The following is a 14,525-nucleotide window of genomic DNA, read 5'->3' as shown; positions in this document are numbered from 1 at the left end:
TACAATTTAAAACAGCTGTTTTCTATGCGAATATAGTAAAGTGTAATTTATTCCTGTGATCCAAAAGCTGAATTTTCACCATCATTACTCCAGTCTTCAGTGTCACATGATCCTTCAGAAATCATTCTAATATGATGATTTGATGCTCAAGAAATATTTATGATTATTATCAATGTTGAAAACATTTTTTTACATTTTTATTTCATGATGCTAATTATTTACAAGCAGAGATTTAATGAAGAGTGTGTGTGACACACAATTCAAAATGTCAATCTTGATCAAGAAAAGAAATGTTTGGAGGAAACATGAAATATGTTTAATGTTTAAATCTTCCCAATGTGATGGAAAAGAATTTTATTTCATATAAAGTATGTGCTTGCATAACAACAGACAATAGCTTAGTGGAAACTTACTGTGTACTGTGTCCAAATGTCTGCTCAGACGAGCTAAAGAAGTCTTTGTCTTAGAAGTCTTAGAAGGTGTTACTTGTCTACCCAACTTCCTGATTTTATTTTTTTTTTAGAAACGGTCCTTCTTGTATTGGGCCAAGAGAATAACACAAAAAAATGTCCTTATATGGTATAGATCTTCAATTCATTCAAGATAACAGGAAGACAGCAGGGTAAGGGGTGAGTGATGTATATAAGGCAGCGTGCAAGTGAACAACCATTTTTGCGAGAATAAAGACATTTCGTGAATGATTTGGTTCATTACAGTCTCACCAATAAATAATTTCCGCAACACCAACTAGAGTCCCCCAGTGAATCTCAGCCATTTCCAGCCCTGCTTATATTAAACGTAAATGTAGCTTATTGTCATGCTAAAGTGAAGCGCACGACTCTATATGACAAAAACGACTCTAAATATGACAAAAACAGTCTTTAATTCAATGATCCTCAACAAGAATACTCAGAAGAACTAGCAACAACTTAAAACTCAGATGACACGGCACAATGAACAAAGGAAACGATAAGGGTTTAAATACACAAGGAATAATGAGGGGAAAATGACCAACAGGTGAATATAATTAATAACTAAGGGAACTATAGGGATTAATCAAGACTAAACTGAACTGCAAACACAAAAAAGAAACACTTGGGAACAAAAAGGCAACAAAACATAAACCTAACGCCTCACCTACAATTTTTTTTTTTCACAGCTTCCCTCGACTCTCGAATTTAAAATAACCTAAGAATACCTTTTTCAGAAATTGTAGACAAAGATTCCTAAAATATAGAGAAGTTGACATTTAATATACAGTAGCCTAAATATCATACACCGAACAGTGTTGTTTGCATTTAAATGAATTGTGCACTGCACTTACACAAGGAAAAGTTCATTTGCACATCAATTAATATATATATAAAATGTTGCCCCATACGTATTGTTGCCACAAATATACCAATGCGATGTATGGCTGGTTTTGTGATCCAGGGTCACATATGTGGTTGACAAATTTATTCAGTTTCTTATCAACCTTTTTTAAAAGTAGAAATCAATAGAAAAACATTTTAAAACAGATGACATGTTTGATAATCTATAATAGCAACAGTTTTATTTCCCACTGTTGTCAGTATTTCTTCTTTTGCAGTGTTATGCCTGCTTGACTGAAACAATCTTGTTATTCTCTGCCTTATGATAAGTTTTCCGAACATACATTATATATTACTGTTGTTATGGTAGAGTCCTTTGGATCTGGAGTTCTGAATGCTGATATAAAAACAAAACAAACAAACAAAAAAACATTATAACTTGCTATAACATATTTGAGCTCAGCGTTCTTCAGAAAAACAAACAAACAAAGATCTTAAAATCATTCAAATAATTTTTACTGAACTTACCTTCATCGTGTTCTTCATTATTAGAGCAAGATTTGGATGATCTCATTTCATACAATGGTTATTTAAGCCTGAATATTGTTTTACAAACAAATAAATTGGAGTCAGTTTATCAATTCTCTAAGTAAATACTGGTTCATTGAATTTTTACTTTGGATAATGAATGAAAAGTATAATGCTTACCAGTGAGATTAAATACAATAAAAAGAAGAGTGAAAAGTCCAGCTCCAACAAAAAAGAATAACCAGGAGTTATGATAAGAGTTCAACTCCACAGTTTCTGTGCCACAAATAGAAATGTTATGTTATATAAATGTAAAATGATCCATATCATAATTATAATATTTATCTTTAATAAATTGTTATCCTCACACCATTTTGTGATTCCTCCTCTAAATGAATTTGAAAGACTTTCCCATGCAGGGACTGAACTTACTCTCAACTGGAGGCTCTGATTCTGTGATTTCCACTCTCCAGCGTTCACTGCTCCGCTCACAAAAGAACGGGCCGATGTCTGAAGGCTTCAGATCGTGGATGAGGATGGAGAAGTTTCCTTCTTTGAACAGAAGGGGAAAAACACTCACTCGTCCTTCTGTTCTATCAAAGTACATACTGCCATTACTCATGATCCTTAGAAGAGTAGCTCCACTGGATTTGTGGATCCATTTCACAGTGTCTGTTTCATTGTCAAGGCTTATATTAAAGTGACATGGGAGAAAGACTTCAGACTTCAGAGAGGCGCTGATGGTGACCTCTGTCCATCCTGTGTTCCAGCGGTCCAGACCTGAACAGTGGAAGAGCATCAAACTGTGACTGATCCAACTTTTCATCTCTCACAGGTAAATCTATAGATATGGAGATTGAAGAAATAGTTTTATATAACTTACCGTTTGAAGACACCAGAGCAGTAAAAAATATCCAAAGCTGTAAAATGTATGCCATATTTGTCAAGCAAGATGTATTTGGAAGTCACCAAGCACTAATGGAAGTCTCCTTCAAAGAACCTGTTAAGTCTATTAGTCACTTGATGTTTCCGGTAAGTGTGCACGCGCACACAAACATTTCTCAGCCCTGCTCTCTATAACTTAAAATAACTTATATTTTATATATAGTATAAAATAAACTTACTAACTATAACTTGTTATTAGTGCTATAACAATTTTTTTCTGGTTGTAAAACAAGGGAGTACAAGCACAAAATTATTGATTACTGTAATTTTCCATTTCATTTACACGGCTCCATAATAGAGCTGCCTTTGTCTATAATTACATTAATTGCTAAGCAATTGTAGCCCTGTATTTCCATATACAGCATATTTAATGTCTGTACATTTCTGCAAATGTTTTTCTGTTTACTGAGAACATACAGTATTTAAATGGATAGTTCACCCCAAAAAACGGTCTCATTTACTCACCATGCTTCCAAACATGTATGACTTTGTGTCTTTCGGAACACAAAGACGATATTTTGAGAAATCTCTTAGTGTTTTTGTCTTTACAATGAAAGTTAATGGTAGAAATGTGTCTTGACGTCGACAGCGATAGTTCTTCAAAATACATTTCGTGCTTTGGCAGCAGAAAGGAAGACATACATGTTTGGAACGACGTGGGTCAGTAAATTACAGAATTTTCATTTTTAGGTGAACTATCCTTTTAGTTTCTCCTCATATTATAAGTAGTAAATAAAAAAAATCTTAAATGATTAAGACAAGCACATTTCTCTTATCCATTGTGGTTGGGATAGTCACAATAGTCAAACACCCCTCCACCAGTTAAAACTGTAAGTTGCATACTATATAAGCATGCGACAGCCCTGAAAATGGCTAACCACAGGATTTCCTCTAAGTAAACTTGAGATTAACTTCCTTGTCTTGGGGTCCCAGAAACTGCGCATGTACAAAATAATGTCATTTTAAAATGCATCTTTGCAGAAACAAAAGTGGTACCTTTAGGGGTACAACTACTTATCACTGGGGCAGTGCCTTTAAAGAGAGACAACTTTGTACCTTTTCTTCCCCTATGGCATAGTCATACTTTATAGTAATATGTACCTTAAGGGTGTGTTCACACTTGGCAGTTTTGGTTTGATTTAAACAAACTCTAGTACAATTGCTCTTTTCATGCGTTTCATTTCAATAAGTGTGAATGCTGCCATCCAAACCCTGACAAGCGGACAGAGACCCCTGAAAAGATGGGGTCCCTGTCCGCTTCCAAACGAACTCTGGAAGCAGTTCCGGCATAAATATGAATGCAACAGGAACCAAAGACATCTAAACCGTAACCAAAAAAACACCCTAAAAAGAATCAGAATGCTGAAGCATTCCATGATTTCTCACCTTTGTCAGAACCAAGGTTAGAACAAAGCTGTGAGGGCTGAATGAAGGAAAAGGTAGAGGACCCAGTTGCAGAAACGAGAGCTCAATCAGGGAGTACACTTAATGCATCATTTAATTAGTTCAGAAAGTAATTCCAAAACAGAATCTCCAAATGTTCCAAGGAGTCAATACAAAAATAAATTAATTCAAAAACTCTAAATTGTCCCAGGGAGTCAATACAAAATGTTATGTTTCCTAAATGTTATGTGACATAGGCTAATTGTTCTCCAGCTGTTTTATTGGCTCGATGGTGTTTTTGACCTCTTTCCGCGGTTGAAAAACACTGATTGATCGATATTATGTATGAGGAATATACATTTCGGTAAGTTGTACTGTCTCTTTCAACATTGTTCATTCGTGTTTACTTAGGCCTACTAGCTTTTCGGTTCACGTGCCGCTAGGGATCTGTCACGTCACAAAATGGTATTGTTTGAATATATCGTAATAATATTGACAGAATTTGAGAATTGAGAATTTTTTATATCATAAGTAACCTGCTCTGTCTTGTCTGTCGGTCTCCGTGTCCTCTTCTTTGCTTCGCGATTTTTCTGTGCGTGAGAAAATGAATGTGTGGCGTGAGAGCGTGTGAAAAGTGCCAATTGCGTGAGTCTCACGGTGAATGCGTGAGAGTTGGCATGCAACTATTTAAAAACGAGTCTTCATGTATTTCTACACCTACTGTAAACGTTTCTCTTTGTAAGCTTTGATAGGGCTGGTTGAAATGCAACTTTATGCACAACTGCCAGCCAGACAGCAGCTTCAAATAGCCTACTTTTGCTTTTACAGCCCTTTTAATACAATTAATTTGTTTGACAGAAACTTCCCTTAATAAGCCTTTATCTGACGGGGTTCTTCTGTGCTCTAAATCACTCATGAAACTTTTGACAGTTCGATAATCTCTATTAAATTTTCGGAAAAAAAATTAGTTGTTTTTATGCCTTTTAACTTCTCTGATGACGCATTTACTGGCGCAAGGGCTGGACAAGCTTTTGTAACCATTGTGGTGATTCTATTTTTCTGTTCTTAGGTTTTTTACATTTCTACAAGCGAGCGCCAGTAAAAGAGCGGTTTTGAGCGAGAGGTGCTTCAGGTCTGCAGACCGAAGCGGCTCAAACGGGGCACCCTTTAATGCTTCCAGGACCATAGAGAGTTCCCAGATAGGCACAGAGGGGGGTCGCGGAGGGTTTAGCACGGTGAGGTCGTTCCTTCCTAGTGATTGTCCGGCCACAAGAGCGTGAGATGCTGTTATGGCCGCCACATATACTTTAAGGGGGTGGAGGGGGTGTGACCCGCGTCCAAGAGCTCTTGCAAAAAAACAAGTGAACTTGGTACTTCGCATGAGTAGGGGTCCAGGATCTGTGCTGCGCACCAGCCAGAGAACAACCCCCATTTCTGAGCGTGGAGGCGCCTAGTTGAGGGCGCTCTTGCTTCAGTGATGGTTTTTAGCACCCTATCCAGGAGACATCCGGGTATCCGTTGAGGGGCCATACATGAAGGGCCCACAAGTTGGGACGGGGATGCCAGATTTTCCTGTTCGCCTGCGTGAGGAGATCTCTCCTCAGCGGAATTGGCCAAGGGGCTGTTTCCAGCAGTTGTGTCAACTCGGAGAACCATAACTGGGTCTTCCAGAGAGGGGCTATTAGTAGCACTGCACACTTGCTTTCCCTGATCCGTTCGATGACCTGTGGAGGAAATGCATATAGCGGACAGCTCGGCCAGTCGTGGGCAAGCGTGTCCTTGCTCTTTGAGAAAAATGTTCGGCAACGAGCGTTGTCTTCTGAGGTGAAGAGGTCGACCTCTGCCTCACCGAAGATGCTCCATATCAGCTGAACCGTCTGAGGGTGAAGAGACCATTACCCTGGGGGAACATTGTCTCTGGATAGCATATCCGCACCCTGGTTCAGAATGCCTGGCACATGCGCTGCCCTCAGCAAGCGCAGCTTGTGCTGAGCCCATAGAATGAGACTCTTGGCCATGGCGTGCAGGTTGTTTGACCTTAGACCGCCCTGGCGATTTATGTAAGACACCACAGCCGTAGCCTTTCTCCGTCGTGCCGTCCACAGAGAAGAGCATCGAGGAAAAGGAAGGCTTTAAGCGAGCTGAGTGTGGCGCTTTCCATGAATTAGTCTGCTCGTCATGCACTTCTGGGAAGAAAGGGGCGGGTCTCTGCTGAGGGGACCACTCAAGCCCGAGGTCTTCAACGGCCGTGGTCAGCACACGGAGAAACTCTGCATCATAGCCCGTTCTCGCGATGGCTTGTGTTGACGGTGCGGGGCCGGAAACGGAGCCTGCCCACTCGTCACAGTCGGATGCAGCGATGGAAAGGCTGTCATCCTTCTCTTCATCCTCATCCGATGCCCCAAAAGAGATGAGACCTGAGAGAGAGGGGCACTGGTCCGCCTGCGTGAACAGGACTGGCGAGGGGGTTTTCTCAGGAGAGACCGAGGCACGCGGGGACTGGGCCGGCGTGTGCTCACTCGTCTCCGTCCGCTCTGGCATCCTTTGTGAACGGTGCTTCTTTTTGCGTGGCTTGAGCAAAAGGAGACGGCTTCATCGTCGATAACGGCCAGTCGAGCCCGCAGGGTGGAGAGATAAATCATGTCGCACTCAGGGCAGCCGACCTTGGTGAGTGCAGCTTCCGCGTGGTCATGGCCCAGACAGGAAGCGCAAAGGATGTGACGGTCTTCACCGACGAGAGGGCCTCTGCACGAGGCACAGAAAAGTGATCATTTAGAAAAGTGTGACGCAGCGGCAAACACACTTGCGTTAAAAGGATATGGCGCACCGGATGGCACAGCTGAACAGCGGGCTGAAGGCGGCGACAGGAAGCCGGCGTCCTCAGATCTGCGAAGCAGCTGCTTATTCTGCTGAAGGCTCTTCGACGGCAGCGAGAAGGCTTCTACCCGGAGATCAGCGAAGTGGTGATTTCGCTTGTCATGGTCAATAAACAGTGGATTCAAATGCAAGTAAAACTCAGTTTATTGAATACAGTTGATGATAAGGTAGTGAGTGGTCAGAAGCCAGAGTCCAGGAACAATCGCCCTTGGTAGCGCAGGGACGCTGATAGACAACCCAGTAGTCGCGATGGTGAAGGAATTCCGATGCGCTGACTGCCAGGACTCGGGGGAACCAAAGAACAGAATCTCCGAAGAAGGCAGAGTGAAGATGACAGGAAAACTGGATACAGGTGCAAACATAGAAGAAATGAAGACAGGCTGGAGATAAACACTTGGCGAAGAATGGGTGCTTTATAGCCTTAGGCCACGCCCATTCTGGCGGGCTCTGGGCGTGCCAGGGCGTGAATTGTCCTGATTGGTTTGCGCATCTGAGCCACACAGCCAATGACCATACTCGCCGTTCATCTGTGTATGCTGTGCAGCTGCACTGCGTTTTAAAAATTTGGCTTCAATGTTCTCGAGAAAAGGAGTTTTCCCATAGCGTAAGATAGCCTTACACAATACGAGAGACCTCTCGAAAGGGAACTGGGTCGCTGTGAACAGAGCTTTTTTTGAGGAGGTAAAAAGTGTGTTGTTTTACATAACCATTGAGGAATTTTAACCAAAGTGTGTTACAAATTTACATGAAGACCCTAAAGAATTATAAATTGTGGAAAATGGGCATCCGATGACCCTTTAATGCACTATTACACAAATATTTTGAGGTTATTTTAAAAACTGAGGGCTGAGGGTAGACTAGTTTACTGTCACAGTTAGAGTTGCTGGTTTCCATATTCACCACATCCTGTAACAGAGTCAGCGTATGGTTGTCTCAGATGTACATGTCCTCTTGCAAAACTAGTGAATACCAGTGTAGTATGCCTAGTATACCAGTGATAATTAATGGGCATCTCACTCACTTTAAAAAGATTTAAAAGGACCATTTTTCTTCCGGTGGCCCATTTTCTAAATAGAAAATACAATTTCAAATGGATTTGTGGTTGAGGCTACCAGTCAGAACATTGAACCAATAGCTTTGTTAACTAGTTTATTTTCAGATCTGTACGAGAGTCACACAAAGCTCTATAACACACACACACATACACACACATATATATATATATACACATATATATACACATATACACACATATACTACACATATACTACACATATACACACATCACAATTTAAATATAAACATATACACCAGCACAATATAAATTTATATCAATCATAAATCATTACAAAAAAAGGTAACTCTTAAAGGGAACTCTCACTAACATGACCCACCTCATAATTCCTCGCCATAGGATACAACATGTTTTTCGTCCGAATAGCATATTTGTGTTCAGCCGCTCTTAAATGCAATTTCCTTTTCCTTTGACCTGTATAGAAATATCCGCACTCACATTCTAACCTATAAACTACATACGAGGAATTGCAATTAATAATTCAATGGGTACACTTCCCCAGAAGACACATCAATAAAAGTAATTGTTCTGACCAAGTTATCACAACGTCTACACCCTCCACATCTAAAATTACCTACTAAACAACCAAGCCATGTTTTCTTTTCAGGAGCAGGAAGATATCTATACCACCTTGTTTCGTATAGTTGGTGGATGCCTAAAACTAACCATTGAGTTTTCTGAAAAAAATTGCCCGAAGAGTGCTATCACTTTCGATGATGTTCCAATTAGTGTTTATAATATGTCTAATTTGTGTTCTTATTTTAGAGTTTATACAGTCTTTACTATAAAAATCAACTAAAAACTATAAAAACAGCTAATAATTTTAAATTTCCTTCACTAGAGTAAATGTGCTGTGTCTGAAGTGTGTCAAGAGGGAGGGTTTAACAGTCAGCAGAGGCATGTGTGCTGTTCTACTTTCAACACCTCAACGAGCAGCTTCTGTCTCAGTGTGCCGATATGGTTTTTTAAAGCGTGGAATTTATCGAATTCACAAAATGTACAAAGGACTGCTATTTTTGAGTGGTATGTATTTATGTACAGTGTTGATAATCAGTGTTTACAATTCATTATTTTAAAACATTTATTTGTGTTTGGGCATGTTTTAAACACTTATTTGTTTGAATCTGAAAATGTCTGGGCTAAAGTAGAAACTATATTATAAAAACATAATCTTACTACTGTGTAAAATTCTGCTGTCTGAAACATTTTGTTTTTTACTCATTATTTTATATGTTACAGTCATATGCAGTGTGACCGGGTTCAATATTCAGATATCTCCAGTGAAGCATTTCATAAAAGATGATCCACTCTTTGGACAAACTGTTATCCAATCAAAAGATGGGTTAGTTATTTATGACATTTTTTTAAATAATTATGTCGTTTTACTGAAATAGATAAATAAATGTTCTTTATAATGACCTTATAGGTCATCTGTTTTAGTAAAAGTGTCCTAATTTGTCGTGTTCTAGAGTTTTTGTTCCTTCCCCATCAAATGGAAAACTTTTCAGCTGCACTCTAAATGAAGAATGCGTCGATTTAAATTTGATCGGTAAGTTTGTCTTTTTCTTTTGTATCTTTTTATAGAGAAGCTCAAAATGTAAACTTAACTTTGTTAATTTCATAATAATGTCCTCACTGATTTACAGAATTACTTTCATAGTAAAAATCTTATTATATCAATGTATCTTTTAAAGATGAAAAACCAAAAGGCCTGAGATCAGTAGCATCTGTAGCTTCTAGGCTGATATCAGAACAGGAGCACCTTGTGGTATGTATAAAAACATGTAAAAAAAAGACAGTTGTTTTATTCTCAACATGATTTCACTAAAGATTGAGCTACTGAAAGCTATACCAAATGAGAAGTAAACTGTGCGTAATCAGACACAGTTCGTGTCTGTCGCACAATATTTTTACATTTAACCGCAGAGTGTGGCTTCCCCTTCACATACGTGACAGACAGAAATGTGTCGGTTCTCCTCTAAAGAGGAAATAGTCTTTTAGAGAGTAGGAAAATGGTGAAAAAATTGTTTGTGAAAAGTTAAATAGGACTAGAAATATTGGGATACCAAAGTTATTTCTGGGGAATTGTATTTGTTTATATGTATTGGGACATTTGAGGAAATTGTTCAGGATGATGCTTGTATTGTGACTATCAGGAGGAAGTCATAAGCAGTTTGAGTCAAAACTGTTACTTCACCCAAAACATATATAGTGACGGCACTTCCCTAGTGAAAACATCTAGAAAATAAAACAATGTACTCTTTGTCAAGTTTCAATCAGAGCGATAATGTCACTGTGAGTAGCCTAGTTAAACATTTACCACTAATTATTATTAACATAGGACATTAACATCCGTTTATTCAGTTAGAATGAAATGAATAGCCGAACACGAAGAGGAATGACTTCGGTGAAAGATATAATCGAGATAATTAGAGTTGTGTATTTTTTTCTCCCAAGATGTGTAACCAAGTTCGCATACAGAAGTCATCAACTGAGGATTTGAATGGAAATTGCACTCTGATGAATGCCGATGAGAAAGTCAAACTGAATCCTGTTAAATCTGGTATGTATGGATAATTTGATAATGGTATTTCAGATTCGAACAGATAAAATCCTACCTCTGATTTTTCTAAATCTCTTTCATCTCAGTCAACAACAACAACAACAACAACAACAACAATCGAGGTAGAAGTATCGATCAAGGTGAGCCCACCTGAGATAAAACGAAATAATTTGATGTGGCTCATTTAAAGAATCGGATTGCTAATTTACATTTCTGTCAATATCCACAAGTTAAACAGAGGATGAGAAGACAAGCCGAGCCGGACAGTGACACGAAAACAGATGAAGATGAGGAAGAGGACGGTACTAGTCTATGTTTGGCCTTTGAAATAAATCAGTATTATTATTTATTAATTATGTCATGCTGATTGTGTCATACTACAGATGCAAAGAATAATGTTTTAAAAGAAACCAGTATTTTTATACTGATATTTCAGAACATCTTTTTTAGATCCTGGGACAGAGATTTCTTTTGTGCTGGACGGCTCTGGCAGCATTAGTGAAGAAGACTTTGAGAGAGCCAAAGACTTCATCTACAATGTCATGTTCAATGTTTGGAAAGCATGTTTCAATGCAAGTATAAACTAAAGGATTTTATGACAAACATTTATAGCTATTTTTTTAAGTGGTATTATACTTAACAAAACAACTCTCTCCTCAGTGTGACTTTGCGATAGTGCAATATGGCAATAAAATCAAGACAGAGCTCTCACTTAAAGAAAATGAGAACGGTGCCAGTACCTTGCAAAAGGTCAGGGAAATAAAGCAGATTGGCCATATCACAATGACTGCCTCGGCCATCCATCATGTCCTGTGAGTTTACAATTTATGATGTGAAATACTAGACATTTTATACTGTATCTTAAGTGTTTGATTAGCATGTCGCACTTTTGTTGGTTATACGTTAATGTCATGGTCTGACTGGTTTCATTGGTTGTTTACAGTACAAATGTTTCAATCCCCGAGAATGGATCAAAAAATAACTCCAAAAAAATAATGATTGTTTTGTCTGACGGGGAAATTTTGGGAGATCCGATGAAACTTACTGATGTTTTGAACATGACACAAATGAAAGATTTCAATCGCTATTCCATAGGAGTAAGTGTCCTGTTTACTTCTTATTTCTCTAGCATTTTAGATGTTTAAAATGCAATTAGAATTACAATTACAGATTGAATCTGTCCCTGTAGATACTTCTAGGTTCACCAGCCTGAGCCCTATACTAAAACACTCATATCCAGCTATATTACACAGAGTTTGTTATTATATAGTTAATGATTTGTATGTTTTATTTAAAAAATAAATCTTAAAACCCATACACTTAATAACATCTTATCTTTAGGTTGGTGACGGCATTCTGACTAAACCTAACGCAATAAAAGAGATGATGGAAATAGCAGATCCTGGTCAGTTTTTCAATGTTTCCAATTATGCTGCATTAGATGACATTCTGTCCAAACTGGAGAACAGTATAGTTGGGGTTGAAGGTAAGAAAGTTTCAAACGTTTTGTAATATAATGCTAAAATCTAATTGGATGAGCAGCTGTAGCCTAAATAAAAAGCTGCTGTAAAATTGAACCATGCAGATATTCAGTGCAACAGCACAAAATTGTGAGTGCTACTTTTAGATAACATTTCCGTAAAGAAGCAGTAAATTGAGTAAAACATTTAAAACAAAACATTTCCAGTTACTTTATCTATTTTTTGCACCACCAACTAAAATTGTTCCAAACTAAGCCAAGCGTTGCGCCTCCAATCAACACATGTATGACCGTGTTTTGTGAATCAGTGTGCTTGAATGAATCTGTTGAGTGAATGATTAAAAACAGATCAAATATTCTAAAACTGACTTTGACACTTTTGTAACTGAATATGCAATATAACATTAATGTGAGTCTTACCAAGTAAAATGAGTTTCATGCAATATCTGACCACTTTGTGTCTCAGGCACTCAGCAAGGTGCAGGATTTCATTTGCAGCTCGCAGAGGCTGGATTCAGTTCCCATATCATGCAGGACGTAAGTAGGATTTTTGGCTTCGGATATTTTTTATTAAATAACTTCATCTTAATCTACAAAGAACTTGTGTGGATGTTTGATATACTATTAACATTCATTTGTTTTGCTTTTTGCATAGAATTCTGTTCTTTTTGGAGCAGTTGGTGCCTATGACTGGAGTGGTGGGGTCATTTTGAAATCCAAAGACACTGAGAAATTTATGAATGACACTAATAATGGACCCAAATTTTCATATTTAGGTGAGTGAGTTGATTTAAAAAAAAAATATATATATATATATATTTCCAGTGAAAAACTGCAGTTCAGCAGTAATTTTCTCATGAGAAAATATATATCATGGACATGCAGACTGAAACAAATATATATATATATATATATATATATATATATATATATGTATATGTATATGTATATGTATATATATATATATATATATATATATATATATATATATATATATATATGTATATGTTTCCGTCTGCATGTCCATTCTGGTAATTTAGGTTAATGCAGTGTCATCCAGTTCACAGTAATCATCTTCCTAGCAGCCTTTAATGATATTAGTAGAATAATAATTTTCTATACTGTCCTGCGGGGGAATCCATCGATCCATATTCAGTTGATTTTTTTTATATATATTTTTTATATTGAACACCTGGATAAATGAAAGTCATCTCTGTTTCATGTTTGTTGAATCTCCTTCCTGATCACAGGTTATAGCGTCACTTCTGCTCATTTACCCGATAAAACTCTCTACATATCTGGTGCACCACGGTATAATCTGACTGGTGGGGTATTTATTTTTAACGGCTCCGAAAACTATGTGCTCCAGGGAGATCAGGTATTTGTAGTTAATACTATTGATATAAACACACCAGACTGTTTGTTTTAAGTTTTGAAAGTTTAATATATATATATATATATATATATATATATATATTGCAACATAATAAATGTCTGTACTGTCACTTTTGATCAATTTAATGCATCCTTGCTGAATAAAATTATTAATTTCTTTCCAAAAAAAGTTTTTTTCAATAAAAAAAAAAACTATATATATATATATATATATATATCAGTCCATTTTTAAGATTTACACATTTCAATTGTTGAATTGAGTAATCTTTAAATGGTGTCCATATTAGGAATTCATACAATACATGCTTCATACATTTAATACATGCATAAGTATTTTGTTTTTCTTCTGATTACACTTACAAGCCCAAATGTATGCATTTGCTAATATGATAATAATGAAGTGAAGTATAATTGCCATAGGTTGGATCTTACTTTGGATCAGTTCTTTGTGCCTTGGACATTGATGGGAATAAATTCACAGATCATCTATTAGTTGGAGCACCACATTTCCATCTAAATGGGGAAGAAGGCAAAGTGCTAGTGTACAGATTGAATGAGGTAAGATCATACTCTCCTTTCAGCTCATGAACACGTGTGGGCCATAGAATAACAGGATTTGTATCATCCTTTAAATCATCCTAAAGCAGGACAGGTTTGAGAGCGTGACAATGAAGCTGCAGGGTGATGCGGGACAGATCTTTGCAAGGTTTGGTGCAGCCATTGCCTCTATAGGAGATATTGATGGGAACAAATTCAATGATGTAGCAGTGGGCGCTCCTCTGGAAACAGATTCCTCCGGAAGCATTTACATTTACAATGGATTCCAAGATGGCCTTCAGTTTTCACAAGTGGGTACCACTTGGGCACATTTTCTTTACACTTTAGCTTTTTAAGAAATCTTGGACAATATCCAGACAATTTTTTGTCCAGATATTGTTGCGTTTTTTTCCCCTAATGATCATATAG

The 14,525-nt window shown here is 37.6% G+C and overlaps 2 protein-coding genes across 3 annotated transcripts in view; one reads left to right on the top strand and one right to left on the bottom strand.

The window, feature by feature from the left end:
* The window catches only part of LOC311090252 (integrin alpha-E-like), a 60,441-nt gene that overhangs the window by 39,187 nt on the left and 6,729 nt on the right, over positions 1-14,525 (top strand). The window contains exons 2-17 of one of the 2 annotated variants that reach the window (XM_084125472.1): positions 8,963-9,144; positions 9,361-9,463; positions 9,591-9,670; positions 9,816-9,889; positions 10,579-10,684; positions 10,771-10,824; positions 10,915-10,986; positions 11,135-11,256; positions 11,345-11,496; positions 11,628-11,781; positions 12,026-12,170; positions 12,631-12,701; positions 12,820-12,940; positions 13,415-13,542; positions 13,980-14,117; positions 14,207-14,407. In XM_084125472.1, coding sequence (XP_083981598.1) covers positions 9,021-9,144; positions 9,361-9,463; positions 9,591-9,670; positions 9,816-9,889; positions 10,579-10,684; positions 10,771-10,824; positions 10,915-10,986; positions 11,135-11,256; positions 11,345-11,496; positions 11,628-11,781; positions 12,026-12,170; positions 12,631-12,701; positions 12,820-12,940; positions 13,415-13,542; positions 13,980-14,117; positions 14,207-14,407 — 1,845 coding nt within the window. In that variant the 5' untranslated portion in view covers positions 8,963-9,020. Of the gene's footprint in view, positions 1-8,962; positions 9,145-9,360; positions 9,464-9,590; positions 9,671-9,815; positions 9,890-10,578; positions 10,685-10,770; positions 10,825-10,914; positions 10,987-11,134; positions 11,257-11,344; positions 11,497-11,627; positions 11,782-12,025; positions 12,171-12,630; positions 12,702-12,819; positions 12,941-13,414; positions 13,543-13,979; positions 14,118-14,203; positions 14,408-14,525 lie in introns of both variants that reach the window. The other variant, XM_084125471.1, reaches the window with a different exon arrangement.
* Positions 867-3,606, bottom strand: LOC311090283 (uncharacterized protein). The gene is made up of 5 exons (XM_084125517.1): positions 2,725-3,606; positions 2,274-2,621; positions 2,022-2,117; positions 1,842-1,909; positions 867-1,710 (listed from the first exon to the last, which is right to left on the bottom strand). The coding sequence occupies exons 1-4, from the start codon at positions 2,777-2,779 to the stop codon at positions 1,884-1,886; spliced, it is 525 nt and encodes a 174-aa protein (XP_083981643.1). The 5' UTR covers positions 2,780-3,606; the 3' UTR covers positions 867-1,710; positions 1,842-1,883.

Source organism: Abramis brama (assembly GCF_963993115.1).
Source record: "Abramis brama genome assembly, chromosome: 10".
In the NCBI taxonomy this organism is placed as follows: Eukaryota; Metazoa; Chordata; class Actinopteri; order Cypriniformes; family Leuciscidae; genus Abramis; species Abramis brama.
Note: the sequence above shows the minus strand (reverse complement) of the source record. Positions and strands in the feature narration are given on the sequence as shown.

Excerpts from the sequence above, each read along its gene's own strand:
- LOC311090283 (XM_084125517.1), bottom strand. The coding sequence starts at position 2,779 with ATGGCATACATTTTACAGCTTTGGATATTTTTTACTGCTCTGGTGTCT. Across the intron at positions 2,622-2,724 it reads TGCTCTGGTGTCTTCAAACG|GTCTGGACCGCTGGAACACA; the intron begins GTAAGTTATATA and ends TCCACTGTTCAG. Across the intron at positions 2,118-2,273 it reads ATCAGAGCCTCCAGTTGAGA|AAACTGTGGAGTTGAACTCT; the intron begins GTAAGTTCAGTC and ends TTTGTGGCACAG.